Below are 19,114 nucleotides of genomic sequence, written 5' to 3' on the forward strand. Positions count from 1 at the left end.
ATACACTGGAGACTACCCCTCTTCAACATTTGGACCCCTAGCCACCCCAATTCAATTGTTTTCTTGCGGTCCTCAGCACTATTATTGAAAATAAGTGACCATGGGGCATATCAACAACAACCGGCGATAATTATCGCTGAGCGCACTTAGCGCTTGGATAATTATCGCAGGCTAGCGCCGATTTTTATCGCTGAGATAGCGTGCTATTAGCAACGCTTATCTCATCCGCGATAAAAATCCTAGCGCTAACTGGCTAACGTGAGATTATCGCTGGAAACCCAGCGGTAATCCCTCGTTAGCTAGTTGATAAGGACTCACAAACTTAGCCATGATATCCACCTTCCATAGGATATCATGGCTAAGTCAGTCCTGAAGCAGGTGTTAGGAAAGTAGCGATAACAGGTGTTATCGCTACTTTTCCTGATGCTATGCTTCATAGCGTGGGGCTTGATGATAGGAGAAATGTCGCTTAGCGACATTTCTCCTATCATGTCAGGTCAGGAACGCCCACTTTGCATCTCATTAGAGATGCAAAGCTGGGCGTTAGAAATCCCCACGTTAAAGCAAGGTTTCACGCGTTAGCGTGACCTTGCTAATATAGCGATAAAAGTATCGCCGCTTTTCGGCCGAAAACGGCCGCTAAAGCGGCGATAATTTTTTATCGCCTCATTGTAAATATGCCCCCATATGTCCTGATGATGACCTGAAATCAATCAGGTTGAAACGCCGTCGACTACCCAGCACAGAACCTTGGCGCTGTAGTGATCACTTGACTTTACCCAATTTACAACCACCTATTGTATATAATTGTTTTTTTATTGACCACAATTTGCTATACATTATCACTGTTCACACTGTTTTTCTCACCTTGTGTCACTGCGCCGTCACTAGCACGCCCAGTGCCCACTTGTGTGTTATGGTCACCATACGCTTTAATTGTACAGTAGTGCTGCTATAACAACCTACAATAACAACAACTTTACCCCAATATTCCCGTTGTGGTCTCCTTTTTCCCTTTTCTCCCGGTTCTTATGATGTGTACTACTTATTTAACTGCCTTTGTCAAATGATCCCCAGTTGAGACATTGTTACACTAACTACCCGGTCTCACCTGGGTCAACGGGTCTACTCCTGTTATCTTTGCCAAGAGGGCATTTAGGCACCGGCCCAGGAGACCGCCCAATGCTTCAAACCAGCGGCCTATATGTGAGGCCCAGTACCAGCGTCACCTGTCATAGTCACCGAGCATCGGTCGACACATGCCCCAGCCACAGTCTGAAATGGGCTCCCTGATGCACAATCATGTTGTCTTGGGCCCCCCTTACCTTTGGTAATGTTGCTGCAGTATCAGGCAAAGCTGTGCAGCGCCTCCAATCACAGCAGCCTGCTGGCTCCAATGGTTCCTCCTGCTGGAGAGCGCAGGCCATTGAGCATTCCGGCCACGCCCAGTCCAATCCAGCAGACAACTACAGCACCAGCGTTCCTTATTGTGGTCTCCCAGATCTCTCAGCTTACTTGACTGCCTTGATTCCCCAGCCATGACAGAAGCTGAAGACTGCTTTATCTAACAGCCCCAGAGCGCGCATCGCTAGCTGCCTTGTTGTCAGCGCTGTGAGGGAGAAAGTAGCTCAGCACTCCCAACCGCTGGACAGATGTTTATGTGGCACAGCCACGTGCTTGGGGCCAACTCCGGGGCTGAGCCAGATCCTAATGCAGCAGTTAGACGGGTAGTTAGGGAGATGATGGGGCCCGGATCTGCGAGCCCGTGAACTATGCATCCACCATCTTAGGTTGCTGGCCACACTGCTTCATATCCACTTCACTTCATTTTTTAGATTTGCTATTTGGTAATCACAAAGATCTATGTACAAATGTGTGACTCCCAGTGGATCGCAAATAGGCCTACCGCATGAATAATAATGAAGTAGGTCTCGGTTTGAGACTCATTGGGAATGGTAAAAATCACAGGGAAGGTGACCTGTTGGGGTCAGCAGACCACGGTCTGTGATTGCTTTTCAATTAAGCAATCTATGTTTTTTTAAATGCAGCCTGTTTTTCTTAAAGGAAATAGGATGCGTTGAAAAAAAATGAAAGATTAAAGTTTTCTTTACATTTTTTAAGAGTAGGCTGTGGTCCATCGGACCTCTGCCTGCTCTTACAAATGTTTTTACAAACATTTACAAAGGGGTAGTTGTCCCTCGGGGACCCCTTCCCATTTGCGAATGAGTTACACTCTACTTAAAGTAGGCAGTAAAAAGCTAATGTTTTGCAACCGCATTTCTGTCATGAAACATTCACACATACCACTGCCATTCGGTTTTAGGAAGGGACGCCCTAAACACACTCCTTTCTATACTAAATCGCAAACCAAATTTGCAATTCGGCAATAGGTTATCGAATCGCAAATTGGGATTTGTACATCTCAAAAAGCCTTTTTGCATCTGCAAACTGGCCAATACTGTGAATCAGCACGTTTGTAAACGCAAAAACACTTTGTTCATGTGGTCCACTGCTAATGACTTTTCTAGTCCAGATTCAGAGAGGCTATGGAATGTAATGCATCATCAGCGATTATTTTTTGTATGTTGCTGTTTTGAACGTATCAACTTAACACCTCGTTTTTTTTTTATTTGTTCTTCATCAATACTGAATAATATTTGATTTCACGGATTTAGCAATGCACAACTATTTGTTTGCTCAAAACCTTCATCAAGAAGGTTTTATATACTATTCCTTCTCCCATGTCTTTTCTAAATTTTTGACTTCTTACAAAGGTACTTTTCAACTTTAAAAACAAGAAGTGGTTTCAAAATGTTCTTTCCTTGTACCCCTTAACACGCGTCATTTAAATAAAGTACATTTGCAAGGGCCTGCCATACTTCAGGAGAGTTTGTTTTTCCTAATATTTGTGTTGGTCGAGTGTTAAGCTTTAATTATCTCCAAGGCTGAAGTATTTTCGTTTTACGTGATTTTTCATTTGGAAAGAACCGTTCATTTCGATCACGCTCACACCGCCCTAGGTATCACAGCAAATTTGCATGCAGTACAAAACTGCAACTGTAACCCACCTAAAAGGTCATGGATTTGTTGTTAACAACCAAGTTACAGCTCTGGAGCAGGCTACCTCATTTTCCATGGTTTATGCATACCTTACTCCATTCTGGACAAAGCTCCTCATACAAGCTCTGTGCGAGCAGGATTAAATACTACCTTTTACACAACTTCAACAGCTGTCCTTCTAAACAGCCTGTAGTTCTTCAACGGAATTATTTGTTAACCAATCTTTCTTCTGTGTTAATTTCATTTTATGTTATGTTGGAGTGTTATATCTAAGCACCTACGCAGTTTCTCAGCAATAGCCTCACATAAAGTGCGGTTCAACTTGGTAGCTTTTAGCTCAGACTGTACAACATGGTTCCTCTTCAGCCATCTTTAAAGGTATGCTTAGGTAGGAGTGAAGTATGCTTCTCTGCTCTGAAAAAGAATCTTCTGGATGTGTGCTCAAATTTTGTTGGTAACGTTTTAATTATGTTTTGTCCGGTATTACTGGGTTCAAAGTATAAAAAGAAGGGAACGGAGAAAGTTATCTAATTTATTTTGGAAGGGTGGGGCTCTGTTATCAGCACTAGAACTACAACTCAAATTAGTTGAGGCACGAGCAGTAAGTCACGACCCTCTTCCAGAACAAACCTGTTCCATCTATTAAATCCCCTTGTCTACATGTGAATCTATTGGATAAAATCCAGTAGGCCTTTGGATTACCTTATTTTTTGACAAACCACTCCATTCACTTATTTTTTTAATGTTAGTTTGACTTGATTTCTCTGTATGCAAGAGGATGCATGTATTATATGGGAACAAATGTAGTGTATCAAAAAATTGATATAGCATCGTCTTCACATAGTATTTATAAATATATTGAGGTCACCACTTGGTGAAGGGGCGCAGAGTCATGTGATGCATTGTGATGATATATGTTATGGAACTCTAGCAGTAAAATGTGAATCTGCCAGTGATATGGTTTTGTAGTGGTTCTGGACATCCTAAATGCATATTTCTGCCCCACTCTGGAATGTTGTGCATATCTGTGCCTGTTCTACAAAGATTCATTCATTCTAGTGTGTAGTGAGTAGTTGTTTGTGGGTAGCTGTCTTGTGCCAGGTAGCATAGTGGTCCACTGTGGGTGATGCATGTCTATCGAGATCTGCTCGAGGTGTCTAGGCAGAGGAGGGGTGTAGCAAGAAAAAAAAAACTGTCCTCAGGCAGAATTTTCAGATCTTTATCTTTTAGAACCAGTATCTCTTTGCCAATGTTCTAGGCAAAATGTACAGACAAAAGCTACAACACCACATCAGTGAGATTTTTGATATGTTAAATAACACATTGTGACATAATGAAAGCCAGCATACACAGATGGTAAAACACCATCAACAAATCTTCACTATGGGACTAGAACACTGTAAAAGAAGCATTGTGGTCTTCTCAACTTCTACATGACCAACCTTGACTCAACTACAACCTCCCCGAATCCATCTCCAACTTTAACACCTGGATCACTACCTGGGCAGATATCCTGGCTCCTCCAAGAGCAAATTAATTAAGGCCATGAGAATCCGACCGCAAGCAAGCTGGTACACAAAAGAGCTCAGGCTCACCAAAAGCCACTGCAAGCAACTTGAACATGGATGGAGACAAAGTCAGAACAACACTAATAAGAGCACCTACAATTCCACCTTTAAGCAAATCACAGCCACCAAATGCTCCATGCTCACAAACTGCATAGAAATCAGCTGTAACCATGCCAAGGAAATATTTACCTTACTGAAAGTCTTCACCTCTCTGGGAGCTAACTTCACCAGCATAGTACCTTCTCAGGATCTCTACACCAAGATGCCTCTATTCTTCAGCAACACAATCACCAGCATTTATAATAACTTTATGTCCCAACTCAACCCTTTTATCCTCGTAGCCCTCTTGCTCCTCTCTCCCAACACCCAGAGGACCACCCAGATCACCTGGTCCACCATCATCTCTCAAGAAACTGCACAAACCATATACTCCCTACACTCCGGAGCACCCTCACCACGTCTTCATCAAAAAGCTGGACCTAATCACGTAGTCCTCACAAACGATCCTGAATGAATCAATAACCACGGCCACCTACCCAGATGCCTGGAAACATGCCACAACACTCCCCTTCTGCAAGAAATGCTCAGCGGACCCAAAGACGCTAGCCAACTACCGGCCTAGCTACTTGCTTCCCTAACTGGCAAAAAACTTGGAAAAGATTATAAATAAGTGCCCATATGCATACCTCACTGACAACCACCTCCTCAACACTACTCAATCTGGATTCATCGCCTCTATTGACAACATTTGGATGATCATTGGCAGAGGTGACATTGCGGCTCTCACCCTATTGGATATTTCCACAGTCTTTGACACCGTCTCCCACCCCATTCTTTTATAACAATTGCACAAAGTTAGCATCCAAGGTCCCGCACTTTGCTGGATTTGAGACTTCCTGACAGGCCTCACCCAGTCAGTCAGTCTGGCCCCCTGGTTTTGACCACAGATGTCGTCAACCTCATCTGCGGGGTTCCACAAGATCCCACTACATGACCCTACTAGTCAGCATCATCCATGCCCACAGAACAAACATCATGGTGACACCTAGACACACCAAACTCCCAGAACAGTTTCTCTATCTGTATGACTGAAGTCACCAGATGGATAAAATCCAACTGCCTCAAGCTCAACACAGACAAGACATAACTAGTAATCTTTGGCAAAGACTCTTTGCTCTGAGACTTCACCCAGTGGCCTGCCAAACTCAGACTTACACAAAGAACCTCTGAATATTTATGTTGTGGTATGCAGATATGTAGAGTGCACTATCACCCGAGATGGCATCCTGGCACTGAACAGGTGCGAGTCTAAGGACACCTGGGGCCTAGTGTGACTACCCAAAATCCCAGGTTTTCAGCTTCTTACAGAAATCAAGTAATGATGAGGAGGCCGTGATGTGTAGTTTCAGGTCATTCTACTCTTTAAGTGCAATGTAGGAGAAGGCTCAACCATCAGATAGGGTTTTCTGTATGCATGCAATTTGTGGAAGTAGGATACCCGAAGAGCAGAGGTGTCTGAAAGGTTTGTAAAGAAGATGGAATAGTTGAGATATTATGGGCAAGTGTATGTAGTGCCTTGAAAGTGTGGGTGAGAAGTTTGAATTGTGCTAATTTGTGAATGAGGAGCCAGTGGAGCTCCTTCAGACGTGAGTGATGTGAGTGTGGTGTTGGAGGTTGAGAGTGATTCATGCCACCGAGTTCTGAATGGCCTGCAGCCTTCTGGTGAGTTTTTTGTTGATCCTGGCATAGAGGGTGTTGCGGTAGTCTAGCTTACTTGTGACCAGGGCGTGCATGACAGTTTTCCGGGTGCAGATTGGAAGCCATTTGAAAATCTTCCTCAGCATCTTCTGAGTATGGAAGCATGTGGAGGAGACGGCAGTGACTTGAGCAGTCATGCCGAGTTTGCTGTTAATGTCTTAATGTTCTTGGCGTGCGTGGTGGGGGTGGTTGACGGTCTTAGCTCTGTTGGCCACCAGGTGGAGTCCCATGGTGATGTGCTCTTCCCTCGAAGAGCTCCACAGGCTCCCAATCCACAAATGAGCACTATTCAAACTCCTCATGCGCAAATACAAAGCCTCACACAACATTTTCCCCCTGTTCCTCAACAATTGCATAAACGTCCATAAGCCTACCAGACACCACCACTCAGACACATTCTAAGCGGTGGTGTCTGGTGCCTGAGTGGAATCCTACTCGCAGACATGACCTGCAGAACCAGATCCGGCATTCGGGCGTTCTCTACCTAGCTCCTAAAGCCTGGAATGATCTGTCCCTGCACATCAGAGTCTCCTCCTCAGTTCTTGAATTCTGCTATAACCTGAAGTCTTGGCCCTTCACCTAGCCCCAACCCTGGCTTGGCCCATAGACCTTCTGTTTCAGGGCCAGGATACCCTCCTGGGTGAGTTGTGCGCTATACAAATACACATAACATAACGTAAAAAAACATCCCCCCAAATCACCAGGCATGCTTAGCTTGTTCACAATATTGGGCATCTAATACAATAATGGTGACTAAATATAAGCAGACCTGTCATCGGACTGGGCCAAACAAAATTAATGTACTCAAAGGATAGTTGCGCTTGCATTAAAATGTTTAATGTCTACTGCTGGCCACCAAGATTTAAGCAGAAGCACCAACCACACAAACCCTGTTCTTACCAAACATTAGAATGAAGATTAAAAGCTGAAATCAAAATAAAACTGCTAACCATGCAAAGCAAAATGTAACACACACCACCACCAAATTCACTTTCAAGAAAATAATGTATGACTGCGTTTTTTGTCTGTATGCCCTATGTGCAAAGAGCCCTTAAATGGAAGGAATCTAAAACGATATGGGGCAAAGGGTTTCATGAAGAGAAAGAATGACTTTCATTATGTGTTATTAGCAGAACGTTTTCTGTAAGAAGGTTTGTAATCAGTGAGCTTTCCAAAAATAAATGCTGGAGTAAATCCTCGAAGTTTCATCCAAATATAAATGATTAAGAGAGTCACAACAATTTCTTCTTCTTAATCTAGCAAGCACAGATAAATCGACATAGGGTCAATTCCAAATTATGGACAAACCTCATAACCATATCCTTGCTCGTTGCATCATTTCCAAAAGAGGTCTTGGTTCCTCAGGGTAGGGTAGGCAGCCCAAGGTGGATTCCAGTTCAGCAGAGACTCTGGCCTCTGCACACTGCAATAGGCCATCAGGTCAATGGTTTCCGAGGGCAAGGTCAACTGAGCCTCCGACCTCAGAAACCCTGCAGGTCCCCCACCTGTAACCCCAGTGCGAGACCAATGTGTTTGACAGGCGTGGTATTCTATCATTTTTTGTGTATACCCCACATCTAACAAACTCTAATTTCTTGGTCATCCATATCACCAGTTTTCAGAAAATGGCCAGCAACTGGACTTATTTATTTATCTATGAGTCTCAGACAAAGAAATTGACAAGACCACCTGAATAAAGAAAAAAAGCACAAAAACTGTATTTATTTGTATGTTTTAAATGAAAATACACTGCTTTAAATGTAATGCTCCACTGAGAGGACATTACAGAAGCAATAACTATGTCATACTTCCTAAAATGTCCCCAGCGTAATTGGAAAGTGGCACTTAAGACAAACCTTTATCTTACCCCTAAAGACTAAAATAGGACCTAACATCCACATCATGGCTGAGAATTTATAGTCCTTCATAGTGTGATTAAACTGTCTCATCCCTGCATGGTGCTGATTGATTCCTTATTTAACCTTTCTCATGTGTGCCACTTAGAGAAGAACTAAAGTGAAGGTCAAATCGACACACGCTGAACTCTAGGAGATGTCAGACTCTGTCCTGCAGCCATACATTTTTCTTTAAATTCTTTACATTTGACATTTGGGTGGCCATTACTTTGTCCCTGGAGGAATTTAATTTGAGGCCTCTCTTTTAACTGAATGCAATTCAATTTACCAAACCTTGGACCGTCACACGCTCTGAAAATGCAATTAAGATTACATTATTTGCATTAAGGAAGACCTGTAGCAAATATGCAAACGCAGCAATGAGACTGGTAGCAATTATTTGGAGGGATGCAATAGAGGGGAATATAAGATATGTACGGATACATAGATCTATGGCAGGATTTCTAATATCATATGTAATACAAGTAAAATATTAGTCAATTTCTACAATACTGGGTGGTATCGTATCAACTCTTTAACCCACTGAGCTATGTGTAATCCAACAAAGGATGATCTTGAGGTTCATTTACTTAAATACAAAAGTAGTCAAAATGCTCCTCTGGGTCACACATTGAAGATCCCTGGTTTTAGATAATCACACAAAATGAATTCTGATGCAAGTGGTGGCATGACTTGTTATTTTGCATTTGTTATAGTAGTATCATGCTGGGTGTTTCTATTCTTTTTATTTTAGAATAAAGGACAGTGCTTCTTAAATTCGGGTTCCTCTATGTAGTGTCTAGAAGCACCAGAGTTGCTGCACAGACAGAGATGAGAAAAACAAAAAATGGTAGGTGGAATGTTTGAATTAATCTGATAATGACCAGTATCTGAGATGAATTTAAGCACTCCTCTATTACCTGTTTGTAATTTTCATGTACAGATGCCTGCTTCTGCTCCCCAGTGATCTGGGCAAAGGTTCCCAGGGTGTTTATGCAATCAATTCTGAGCCTTTCTCACAAATGACATTTGCATCAGTAATATCCATTTAGCTGTACATCCCATCTACTGTTTTGGCTGGCAAAAGAGGAGAAGCCCCTACAAAAGAACGCAAAGAACAGGCCCTGAGGCAAGTCAAAGCCAATACAGATCATGTACTTTTATCAGCAAGACCAAATAAAGTAATGATTGTCTGAAGTTAAATCTTTGTTGTACTGTTCGTTTGATGGTGGCTAACATCAAGTAAGACAAATACTGAGAGGTTTTCTGTACTTTTCAGGTTGGAGACATGGAAAGTCAGTCTCTGGCAATCATTCTTGAATTGAGGTCTAACTGCTTCACAGAGCAGCATTTCAGAAGTCTACATCCCTAAGAGAACAATTTGTCTGGGCTTGTGGGCATGCCATCAAAAGACACAAGGCCTAAACCTTATAATTTACCTAAGCTTGCATCCCACTTTTCATCTCATGTTAAAACAGATTGCTAGACCTTCGAGTCATCATTCCTACCAGGGCTTCAAATAGGAATGTGTGCCTTAGTTTCTCCTTCTTAGGCATGCCTTGTCAATATTTTTAGTCACCTTCATATGCTCTTTGAGCGCGAGTCAGGTGAGAAACACTAAGGACACTGGGTAGATCCCCTTGCTAGATTTCCTCTATTCTTGGGTCCCTGTACTACAGTCTCTTGCCTCTTCGTATTCAGTTCTCAGTCATCTACTGCCCTTAGTGGCACCATGAGAGAACTATAGAAACACCTTTCCAACAAACCCTTATATTCTCAGCCCCTTAAAATGCTTCACATATGCATGTTTTTGAGTCATGCCACATGTACCATCTCTTGCTAAAGTTAAGGCCTTATCATTGATGCAGTTCACAATGCACACAGCTGGTCTGTATTTGCACAGATCCTAACAGTAATAACTGCTACTTTAGAGCCCTTCTGATATGGGATTATCAATGTTCTTTGATTGGCAACATTGAGAAAAACATAAATGGGTAAAACTCAACTTCAACTAAGTCTTCCTATCTGATGGTTCAGTGAGAAGCGGCAGCCAGATTCAGAGGTTTTTTGCTAGTGAAGAGAGAGTGCAGCATTAAATATTCTCATGTACCAGTGCTTTAAAATGTTCAAAGTAAAGATTTTAATCATTTGGTGTTTTATGGCCACTACCACGCTATGCATACTCCCAATGGCGTGATCTATTTTCAATCTTAAGGTGCATTCTTTCATCTCCTACCGCCACCAGCTTGGGGAGTTACCCCATGGCATTTACTCTTTAAATCATCGGAAGCTTGCCCTCAGTTGTCCCTCCTAATCAAGTTAACGAAAGGTTCCTGGTGATTTCACAGGTGGAACTTCACAGTTGCAGACACCAGGACACCCCTGTAGTGAATCTTTAACATTACTTTTTATTACATCTAAGGGATTGCCCCTTGCAATACCCACATCATCAATAGCTGCCGTTTTGTTTCCCAACTGCACCTAGTGCATACCTTTTTTAATCTCCTGCCTCCTATTGCCATACTCCTCTCTTGTGGTTTCAGTGAGGAGGTGCAGCTCAGAGGGTAAATGGATGCAAGGTGATGATTCATGGAGGAGAGCTGTGATCAGGAACCAAAGCCACAATGGGTAAAACAGCCCACTTCCATTCTACCTGTTTGAGGTTGCGTTTGGCCCTTTTTTATCGGGAGGGGCCCCATGTTCTTTCTGGTGAAGGAGGCAACATCAATGTATCAATGAAGATATACAGTTTGTCACGCACATTAATTTTCAAATTCAAGAAGGGTTGTAATCTATCCATAATCGATCATTGAACACACATATAATATTTAAATCATATTAAATTAGTATACAAACAGATAATATTTTTTAGTTGATTATTATTGTAATTGCTTATGAAGTATTATAAAGAGAGAGGTACTATAGTCTACTGTAGCAACAAATAAATCTACTTCTAATACATCATTTATATTACTTCTTCATGTCAGCAGTTATTGATAGGTTACCAAAAGTGTTTGTACTATATCTTACCATCGCTGGTGTAGAAAGTATAAGAGGGTGACAGATGGAGAGATTTGGTACTTAGATTGTTTTTGGTAATGGTCCAATTGCAATATCTTATATGTAGATTATTTGCTATGACTCTAGTGTTACCACTCACCGACTTTTTTGTCCCTACTCTTGATGCTGGGATATTGAATCTGGTCTTTCCTTGCGCTTCACAAAACAACCAAGTCCTACACTACAGTGGTCACTGAGGAATGTGTGGGTGGCCCTCAGAAGACTCCTGCCGAGCTCTGAAAGCAGCCAGCTACCAGGGCTAAAAAAACTACATAGCAGTTACACATGGCGTACCGATACACCAAAGACGGGCAGGTACCAACATTCCATAAGTGAAAGTTCATGGCCAAACCAGCAGAGACTCTGGATCTTGGAATTACAAGATACTCCCTTGGGGTGAAGTAACAATTGGCCCTGTCCTCTAGAAAGACCAACAAGAACAGCTTGTGACTGAATAGTGAACGATAACACTTTAATTAGGATCCCCTGATTGTCAGTGTTTATTATTTGTGGAGTTCTGGTTTTTTATACGTTTTTGAAACTAGTGTTTATCAGTGTTTATACAGCCCATCCATCATACAAATTCATACAGATTATGTTTTTAAATATTTACAAACCATGCTCTTATACTGCAGAGCACACACAACATACATATTTGATTAAAACAAATATTGCATGAAAAATATACTGCGCTCCTCCCCCACAAGTGTGAGCAGTGGTATGGTGGACAGCCTTTTTGTGTTTTACCCCACACCCACTCTGATAAACTTTCATATGCTCGCAGCCTATTGTTCCCTTTGGTCTTTGTCTGGTTTACACACATATGAATAATGATTATAAACTTTGTTACCATTTAATTTATCATTTGAACAACTAACAAGTGCGCAGTTAGAGGTCATTCACCTAATCCCTAATCAATTTTTTCAAATCTGTAGGTGCGTCCATCCGAGCCCATGTAGAAATACTAACGTTATGAGGTGCACTTGATTAGTTAGTTGCCATGCATTGTTAAACACCCAAAACCTTATTCTCCCAGCATGCCCCCTACTGCATTTCTCTATTCTTTGCAGAGCTACAAGGAAATAATGCAGCTGTTAATTCTGCATTCATAGCCAATAGGTGGCCCTATATCAAGTAAGAACATGCTCACCATTACTGACTTTATAACCACCACAGCATTGCAATCTGGGACTTGTAGTTTTGCTTTTAATTACCCAAACATGGAGGTGTTGCTTAAAAAGACCCGTCTGGATGAATGCGCCACCGATCAAACCAGGCCAGCTATGGATATTTTCATTATACTATGACCCATACATTTGCATTTAGGGACTAACTAATGCCACTCATTTTATCGATTGGCAAATATTTGCCATCATACATTCCTTCATCAAATCCAACTCTACAAGCTGAACATCTCAAAGACTTCTTAAGTCACACAAATATAAGAGAACTTTACAACTGTCTAGAATCAAATCTGCTGACATTTGCAGACCTCAGATGGAATTGTAAAGTTTGAAACAGCAACCAGGTAACCAGGTTTTCAGCAACTGCATTTACTAAAGAGGTGGGTAATAAGAATCTCAGAGATGATATAAGGGGTGACCACTGGGGATGCAAAGAAAATCTATAAAGTCAGAACTTTTGATAGCATTAAAAGAAATTACCACTTGTTTTCCCGCTCTCAATGTTCATCTAAAGTCTTAGCATCGATTCCAGTGCAATATTATCAGGTCCTATGTGAGGGGCACAGGGCAGTCAGACGCTACTGAGCCCCAACTGTGATGGTTGCTTTCATTTGTCACTGGAGTTCACTATGGCTCTGCAACTGGCCAAGTATAACTTCTTCTGCACTTGGCTTTCAGAGTAGCAAGGGACAACAGTAGTAGGCTTATCAGAGAGGTTGTCTGTGAGGCAGACCAACAGACGCAATAACTTCAGTGCTTGTCTTTTTAGAAAAAGGGAGGTAGGTTTTAATCTCAGATTAGTACTAAATACTGCACAATTCAATTCAGTGTATAAGGCAGTGATCCTGGTCACAATTCTCCTACGGGGCATTAGACCCATTGATCGTATCTCATGCCATCTCGTGCTTTGGTGACTCTAAAAGAGATGGCCCCTCCAGCAATTATGGAAGAATAATGAATTAGGCTAAGAAGCACATTCTGGTGCCCTGCAATGCAAATGTGCAATCAATTCATGTGTTTCACAAGTTCTTACTCTTAGTATTGTAGTAGAACAGGAAGTTAATCTCTGAATCTCTTGTGCATAACTAGAATGGATCCGGCGGCTTAGTCTCCCCTTCCAAGTAGAGGCTCTTGGCCAATACTGAAGCAATAACGGCCTCCGACTGGGTCGATACAGTCATCAAGGTAATCACCAGGCCAATTGTAGCCTCAACCAGGCTGATAACTACAGTAAGCCAGCTGTAGCCCCAAATGGGCTGGCACAATCACCACAGCTGTTGCAACCCCACACAAACTGATGCAATCACCATGGCAGTTTCACCCATGTCTGTGCTCTCACAATCGCCATACTAGTTGCAGCCATGACTGTGCTCTCACAATCAGCATAGTAGTTGCAGCCCAGATTTTGCTGACGTGTTCACATAGGCTTTTTGTGGTTCCTGTGAGGAACCTTCTGAGAGATCGGTGGACCCCATGCATCACAGATAACTTCTGGCCCGCTTTCATGCAGTCAGCTTTTTCTGTGTGCCCCTCCATTCAAATGGTATGCTAGGTTTCTCCTCCTGGACATCCTCTTCAATTGCAGAGCTAGGCAGACTCCTTCCCTCTCTCAGCAGGCAGCAGATTTCTAGACAGACCCTCAGATTTTCCAGCAGTGCAGACTTCAGGTGAAGTCCCTTCACCTCTGGGAGACTGGCTGCTATGCAGACACCAGCCATGGTCACATTTTAGTACTATGCAGAAATGGAACAAACTGAGGTGGTTTGGGTCCCACTTTTATACCAATGTTCTATACGGGGATGGGGTACTTTGTCTGAAATGTCAGAACCAGTTTGTGGAGGTTAGCTTTGAAGTGACCTTCACAGGAAGCTCTCCAGACACAGCCTTTATTTTGAGTGATGCTTCTTATAGCAGCTATCACTGAGGCTGCCTCAAAACTGAAGCACACACAAGGAGGTGCTATGTGTCTGCACATCGCTGTCATCAAAATATATGAAGCAGTAATCAGGGATGGACAAAAAGTCAGGTCTAACCTATAAACTCCCTCACCTTGTACAACCCAAACTGCAGTTCTACTGCTCACCCCTATCATCAACCAAATGCCATGGAAAACTAATAACTGCTAAGAATAGAATTTCTAAAGGTAGCCATGTCTCCATCCTCCTCACTTCAGTCTCTGGATCTCCACCCTCCTTCCCCAGGAATGCAGGCAATACACTTCTCTTGTCTAGAACAGCTGACTTTATCTTCCACTATATGCCATGGAAAACCAGGGGCATCCAAAATGCATCCCACTGATTTTAGTTTGCAGACACACTTGGATATATTAATCCTACTACTATACAAAAGCTACATGCACACTACACATGCATACAACATACACAAGTTTGTCAGCGCATGGCTGTGGATGTTTACATACTAGCCTAACATTTAACAAGAAGGGCCTTAGGCAATACTCTCAGGTCTACTCACACTAGTGATCTCAAAACAAGGTATTGTTGAACCACCGCCTTTTGAGCTATACTTAGAACAGGGAGGGCATGCTTGAAGTGCCCGTTCAGGTCACAGGACAGGTCCAGGACCTCACGTAGTCAGAGAAAGGCCTAGGACTCCACACTTATGTTTAGATTAGTGTGATGCTAGAGCCAAAACAAGTCAGTTATACACATAGTCAGCCACTCAGGGCAGCACGGCAAGCCTGAGTATCATGCAGGATACATTCCCATCCCAACAAATATCCTCTTATCAGATTTGAAATTGAATAATGTGGAACTACACTGGCTCTCATCCTATCTAAATATCCCAGGTCACCTGGATAGGTACCTCCAGATCCCATACCTTACTGGTGGTTGGGGAGTACCCCAACAGTGCTTGCAGTAGCAGACCATCTCCAATCATCCCAATCACGCCAGTGCCCCTATAGTGCTAGAAGTATTAGCCTATCACCAATCACATAAAGAACAGACACAGCAAAAAGAGCAGACATGCAGATATTGTCCTGTGGGGCAGTAGAACATGTGAGTACTTAATAAAAATGACAGTCTGGGAATCGCTCTAGTGGATTTGGTAAAAAAACGAAAATCTGGAGGTTGAGCAATAAAAGGTTATTTCAAAAATGTAGATATTTTTGGGGATAAATTAATGTATTTATTCAAAATAAAATCCTTGAACTTGGAAAATATGTTGGGTTTTGTTCAGGAAATGCCACACTGATGTTTTGGGATAAAATTGTTGCATTTTCTTGATATAGTTAGACCTTATGTGCAACATATTAATGCTTAATCAGGGTCACGAAATGCTGAGGTTGTTTTAATGTGTACTTGCGGATGTAGCCGCTGTTTCATGATTTATGTGGAGGCACTTCATTATCTATGTTGCTAAGTCTTTGATGATATTATCATCATTACTGCTGTATGAGGCTGGGCCTCCACGATTAGTGTAACCGTAAGACTATGTCTATTAGCTGTGCGCTATATAAATACGGATAACATAACATAACATAACTTGTAACATGAGGGATCGTTCTGGTTTTTGAGTCTGTAATATCTGTGTAACCTGAGAGATATGTACAATACATTAGACAAGGCCCGCTATCTGTACAGAATGTGTGGGTAACAATTGAAAGGTAAACAGCCTTTACAATACAGGTTTAAGCATGTGCAGTGGCGGACGGTGACATTTGAAAGTAGTGGGGCGTAAAATGTTTGGCATACTTCAGCATAGCGAGCGAGCGTAGCGAGCGAGCCCGAACAACCTAAGGGGGGTTCGGGGTGGTTCTCCCCCTGAGAAAATTTTGAAAAAAAGAGTGGAAAAATGGTGCATTTGCAAGCAAATTTGAGAAAGCAGAAAGGTTATTAAAGCAATGAAGAAAGTGCAGTTATTACAGTAATAAAGAGATCATGTCATATAACATAGGTAGCTGCTTATTCAGTATAACCACAGAGCTTCATAACAGACTTTGAGATATAATGCATTTCTGAGTACCTCACAGGTGTTTTTTATTTAACAAACAACTAAACAGGTGGTAGGAAACTAGCAGCATTGAACATACATATGTTTACTTTTTGTATCTAAACTCAGCACGTCTGTCTTTTAGAGCAGCAAACTTTTCAATTACTTGAACGTTAAAATCAGAGATATTTTGAACTAACTTGCTCTCTATAGAAAGCATTGCCAAAGCATTCAGTCTTTCCTGAAGCATGGTGTTTCTTAGGAATGTCTTAATCCTCTTTAAGGCGGAAAAAGATCGTTCTGCCTCTGCTGTTGTCATAGGAGTGGTTATGACAATTTTAAGTAAAGTCACTGTCTCTGTAAATGTCTTTTCCATATTTAGTTTATAAATTAAAGTCAGCAAAGCCCTGGCATCTCTGGCATTTCGGTACACAGGCATTGAGTACAGTACAGTCAGCTCACTTTTGAGGTCCTCTTGGTTGAGCATGGGATAAGCTTCCACAGCCTCATGCAGAGCATGCTGAGGGAAGGATTCACCATATTTTGCAAAGTTTTGACTTTCCAATAATGCGGCACTCACCAAATGTTTTGTGAAAGCAAACCGTTCTTGTGCATGCACAATTACAATGTCACATATCTCCTTTGCATTTCGGACCAGAGTGGTGATGTTTTTCCTGTGGTTTCCAAAAATTGAAGCCTCTGGCAGTTTGCTGTCTAAATTGTCAACCTCATTTCTCACTATGCTTATGCGCTCGACAAACATAGCGGTATTTCTTTTCACAGAGACAGTATCGATCTCTCGTGCTTGTAACTGATTGTATAAATTTTCGACAGCTGACATTATGTCTTGAAATAAAAACAGAAAGATCTGAAACTCTCTATCTTCTAGTGTTCTAGCAAAGCCACGGGCTTCACTTTGAGTTTTGAAATCAAAGCTGTCATTGACTTCTATATTATGAAAACATTTCACAAGGTCCTCCCTATATTGATATATTAGTTGCACTGTACGTATGTTAAAGTTCCAACGAGTTGAGGATCCCCTTGGAACCCTTTTGTCCACAATCTCCTGAAATGCTTCCGTTCTTTTTGGGGAACGTGAGAAGAATGCTGCCATGCCTCCTACATCCAGAAAGAAAATTTGTGTCTCGGAGATCTTTGATACTGCCTGCTGCATAATAAGATTAAGTTGGTGGGCGTAACAGTGCACGTAATGAGCATAAGGGTACACATCTCTAATTCTTTTCTGTACTCCACCAAGGCTTCCACTCATTACGGACGCACCATCATAGCTTTGTGCAATCATTTTTTTTTTTTGGTGCACCTCTGGAAAAATGAAGTTGAGTTGACGCAGTATAGCTGCAGTAATGGTTTCTGCAGTAGAGTCTCTTAAATGAGTGAAGCCATAGAACCTCTCCACAACATTATTGTCATTGTCCAGGTACCGAAAGACTAATACGGACTGTGTTTGTGTGGCCACATCAGTGGTGTCATCAGCCTGAATAGCCACAAAGTCTGTGTTTTGCAACTCTTGGACAATATGGCTTCTCAGAATTTCGAGCATACACTCAAGGAGTTCATTTTGGATAGTTTTAGAGGTGCCCTTAAAGACTGTAGCTGTTGCTAAATGTACTTCCATTTCTTTGTCTATGCTTGCTATTAAATCCACAAGGCCTTTGAATATTCCTGGATTTGTGGAATCTTCTGATTCATCATGGCCTCGCAATGCCAGTTCGAAAGCACCACAGAAACGAATGCAATCAATTAATTTTGATAGTATGTGCCTATTCCTATCAACTGTTTCATTGTGTTTCTGTATTGTTTGGCGGTATGCACTGCTTATGTGCTGCTCAATCGGTGTGTCTCCCAACATTCCCAGTCTTGTTACGTTTTCCATATGCTTTTTTGTGTGTGCATGCTACTTGATTTTTTCAGACAGATGCTTCAAGTCTATCACTCCTTCTCTTGTCCAAGGAAAATCACCAGTAAACAGCAAGCAGGGGAAGCAGAACAGTTTGTTTCTTGTCGGACACCCTGTAAGCCATTCAGCTTTTGTGTACCAGGTGTTTGTGAATGTACGTGTGTAAGATTTTCCTCTGTCCTGGGTAACTTGTTGTAGTTGTAGGTCTGGCCGATCAGGTCCTAATCTCTTTATCTGTAGTTTGTCTTCTAGTTGCCGTGCATGGAATGACCGTGTAATTAATTGTTCTACCGTATTCATCATGTCGATGTTGTCCTTACCAATATGAAAGAAGCCTGTCAATAGTCAAAGTACAACGTATAAGATTTGGTGCATTAATTGCAAATTACAGTATAAATACATCTACCTTGTGCATTTTCGCAATAGATCTCCAATCCAACAGCTCCCCTTTGCGCACCAGGACTACTAAAAATACAGCCTTACCGCTGCTCGCTGCCTCTGTGTGCCATAGTGGTTGCTGAAGGCACTGAAACAGACACTGTTTGAGGGCCTTAAAGAAGGCAAGGAATAGATTGTGCCTTTCACAACCGTTATAGCCCAAACCACAGGGCTAAGGCTCAGTATTAGTAAATTCCATCCACTGAGGGAGGGTACAATGTACAGAATGTGCACCCACCCCAACCACCATGTAGAGTGACCAGAAACATAGCCCTAACTCCA

The 19,114-nt window shown here is 42.1% G+C and overlaps 1 protein-coding gene across 1 annotated transcript in view; it reads right to left on the minus strand.

Annotated features, from left to right (window-relative positions):
• Positions 1 to 16,497: 16,497 nt before the first annotated feature.
• The window catches only part of LOC146856043 (uncharacterized), a 52,406-nt gene continuing 49,789 nt past the window's right edge, over positions 16,498 to 19,114 (minus strand). The window contains exon 3 of the mRNA XM_085650698.1: positions 16,498 to 18,729. Within this exon, the coding sequence (XP_085506824.1) occupies positions 18,392 to 18,697 (306 nt within the window). The 5' untranslated portion in view covers positions 18,698 to 18,729 and the 3' untranslated portion in view covers positions 16,498 to 18,391. The remainder of the gene's footprint in view (positions 18,730 to 19,114) is intronic.

Source organism: Triturus cristatus, chromosome 4_1, assembly GCF_964204655.1.
Source record: "Triturus cristatus chromosome 4_1, aTriCri1.1, whole genome shotgun sequence".
Classification (NCBI taxonomy): Eukaryota; Metazoa; Chordata; class Amphibia; order Caudata; family Salamandridae; genus Triturus; species Triturus cristatus.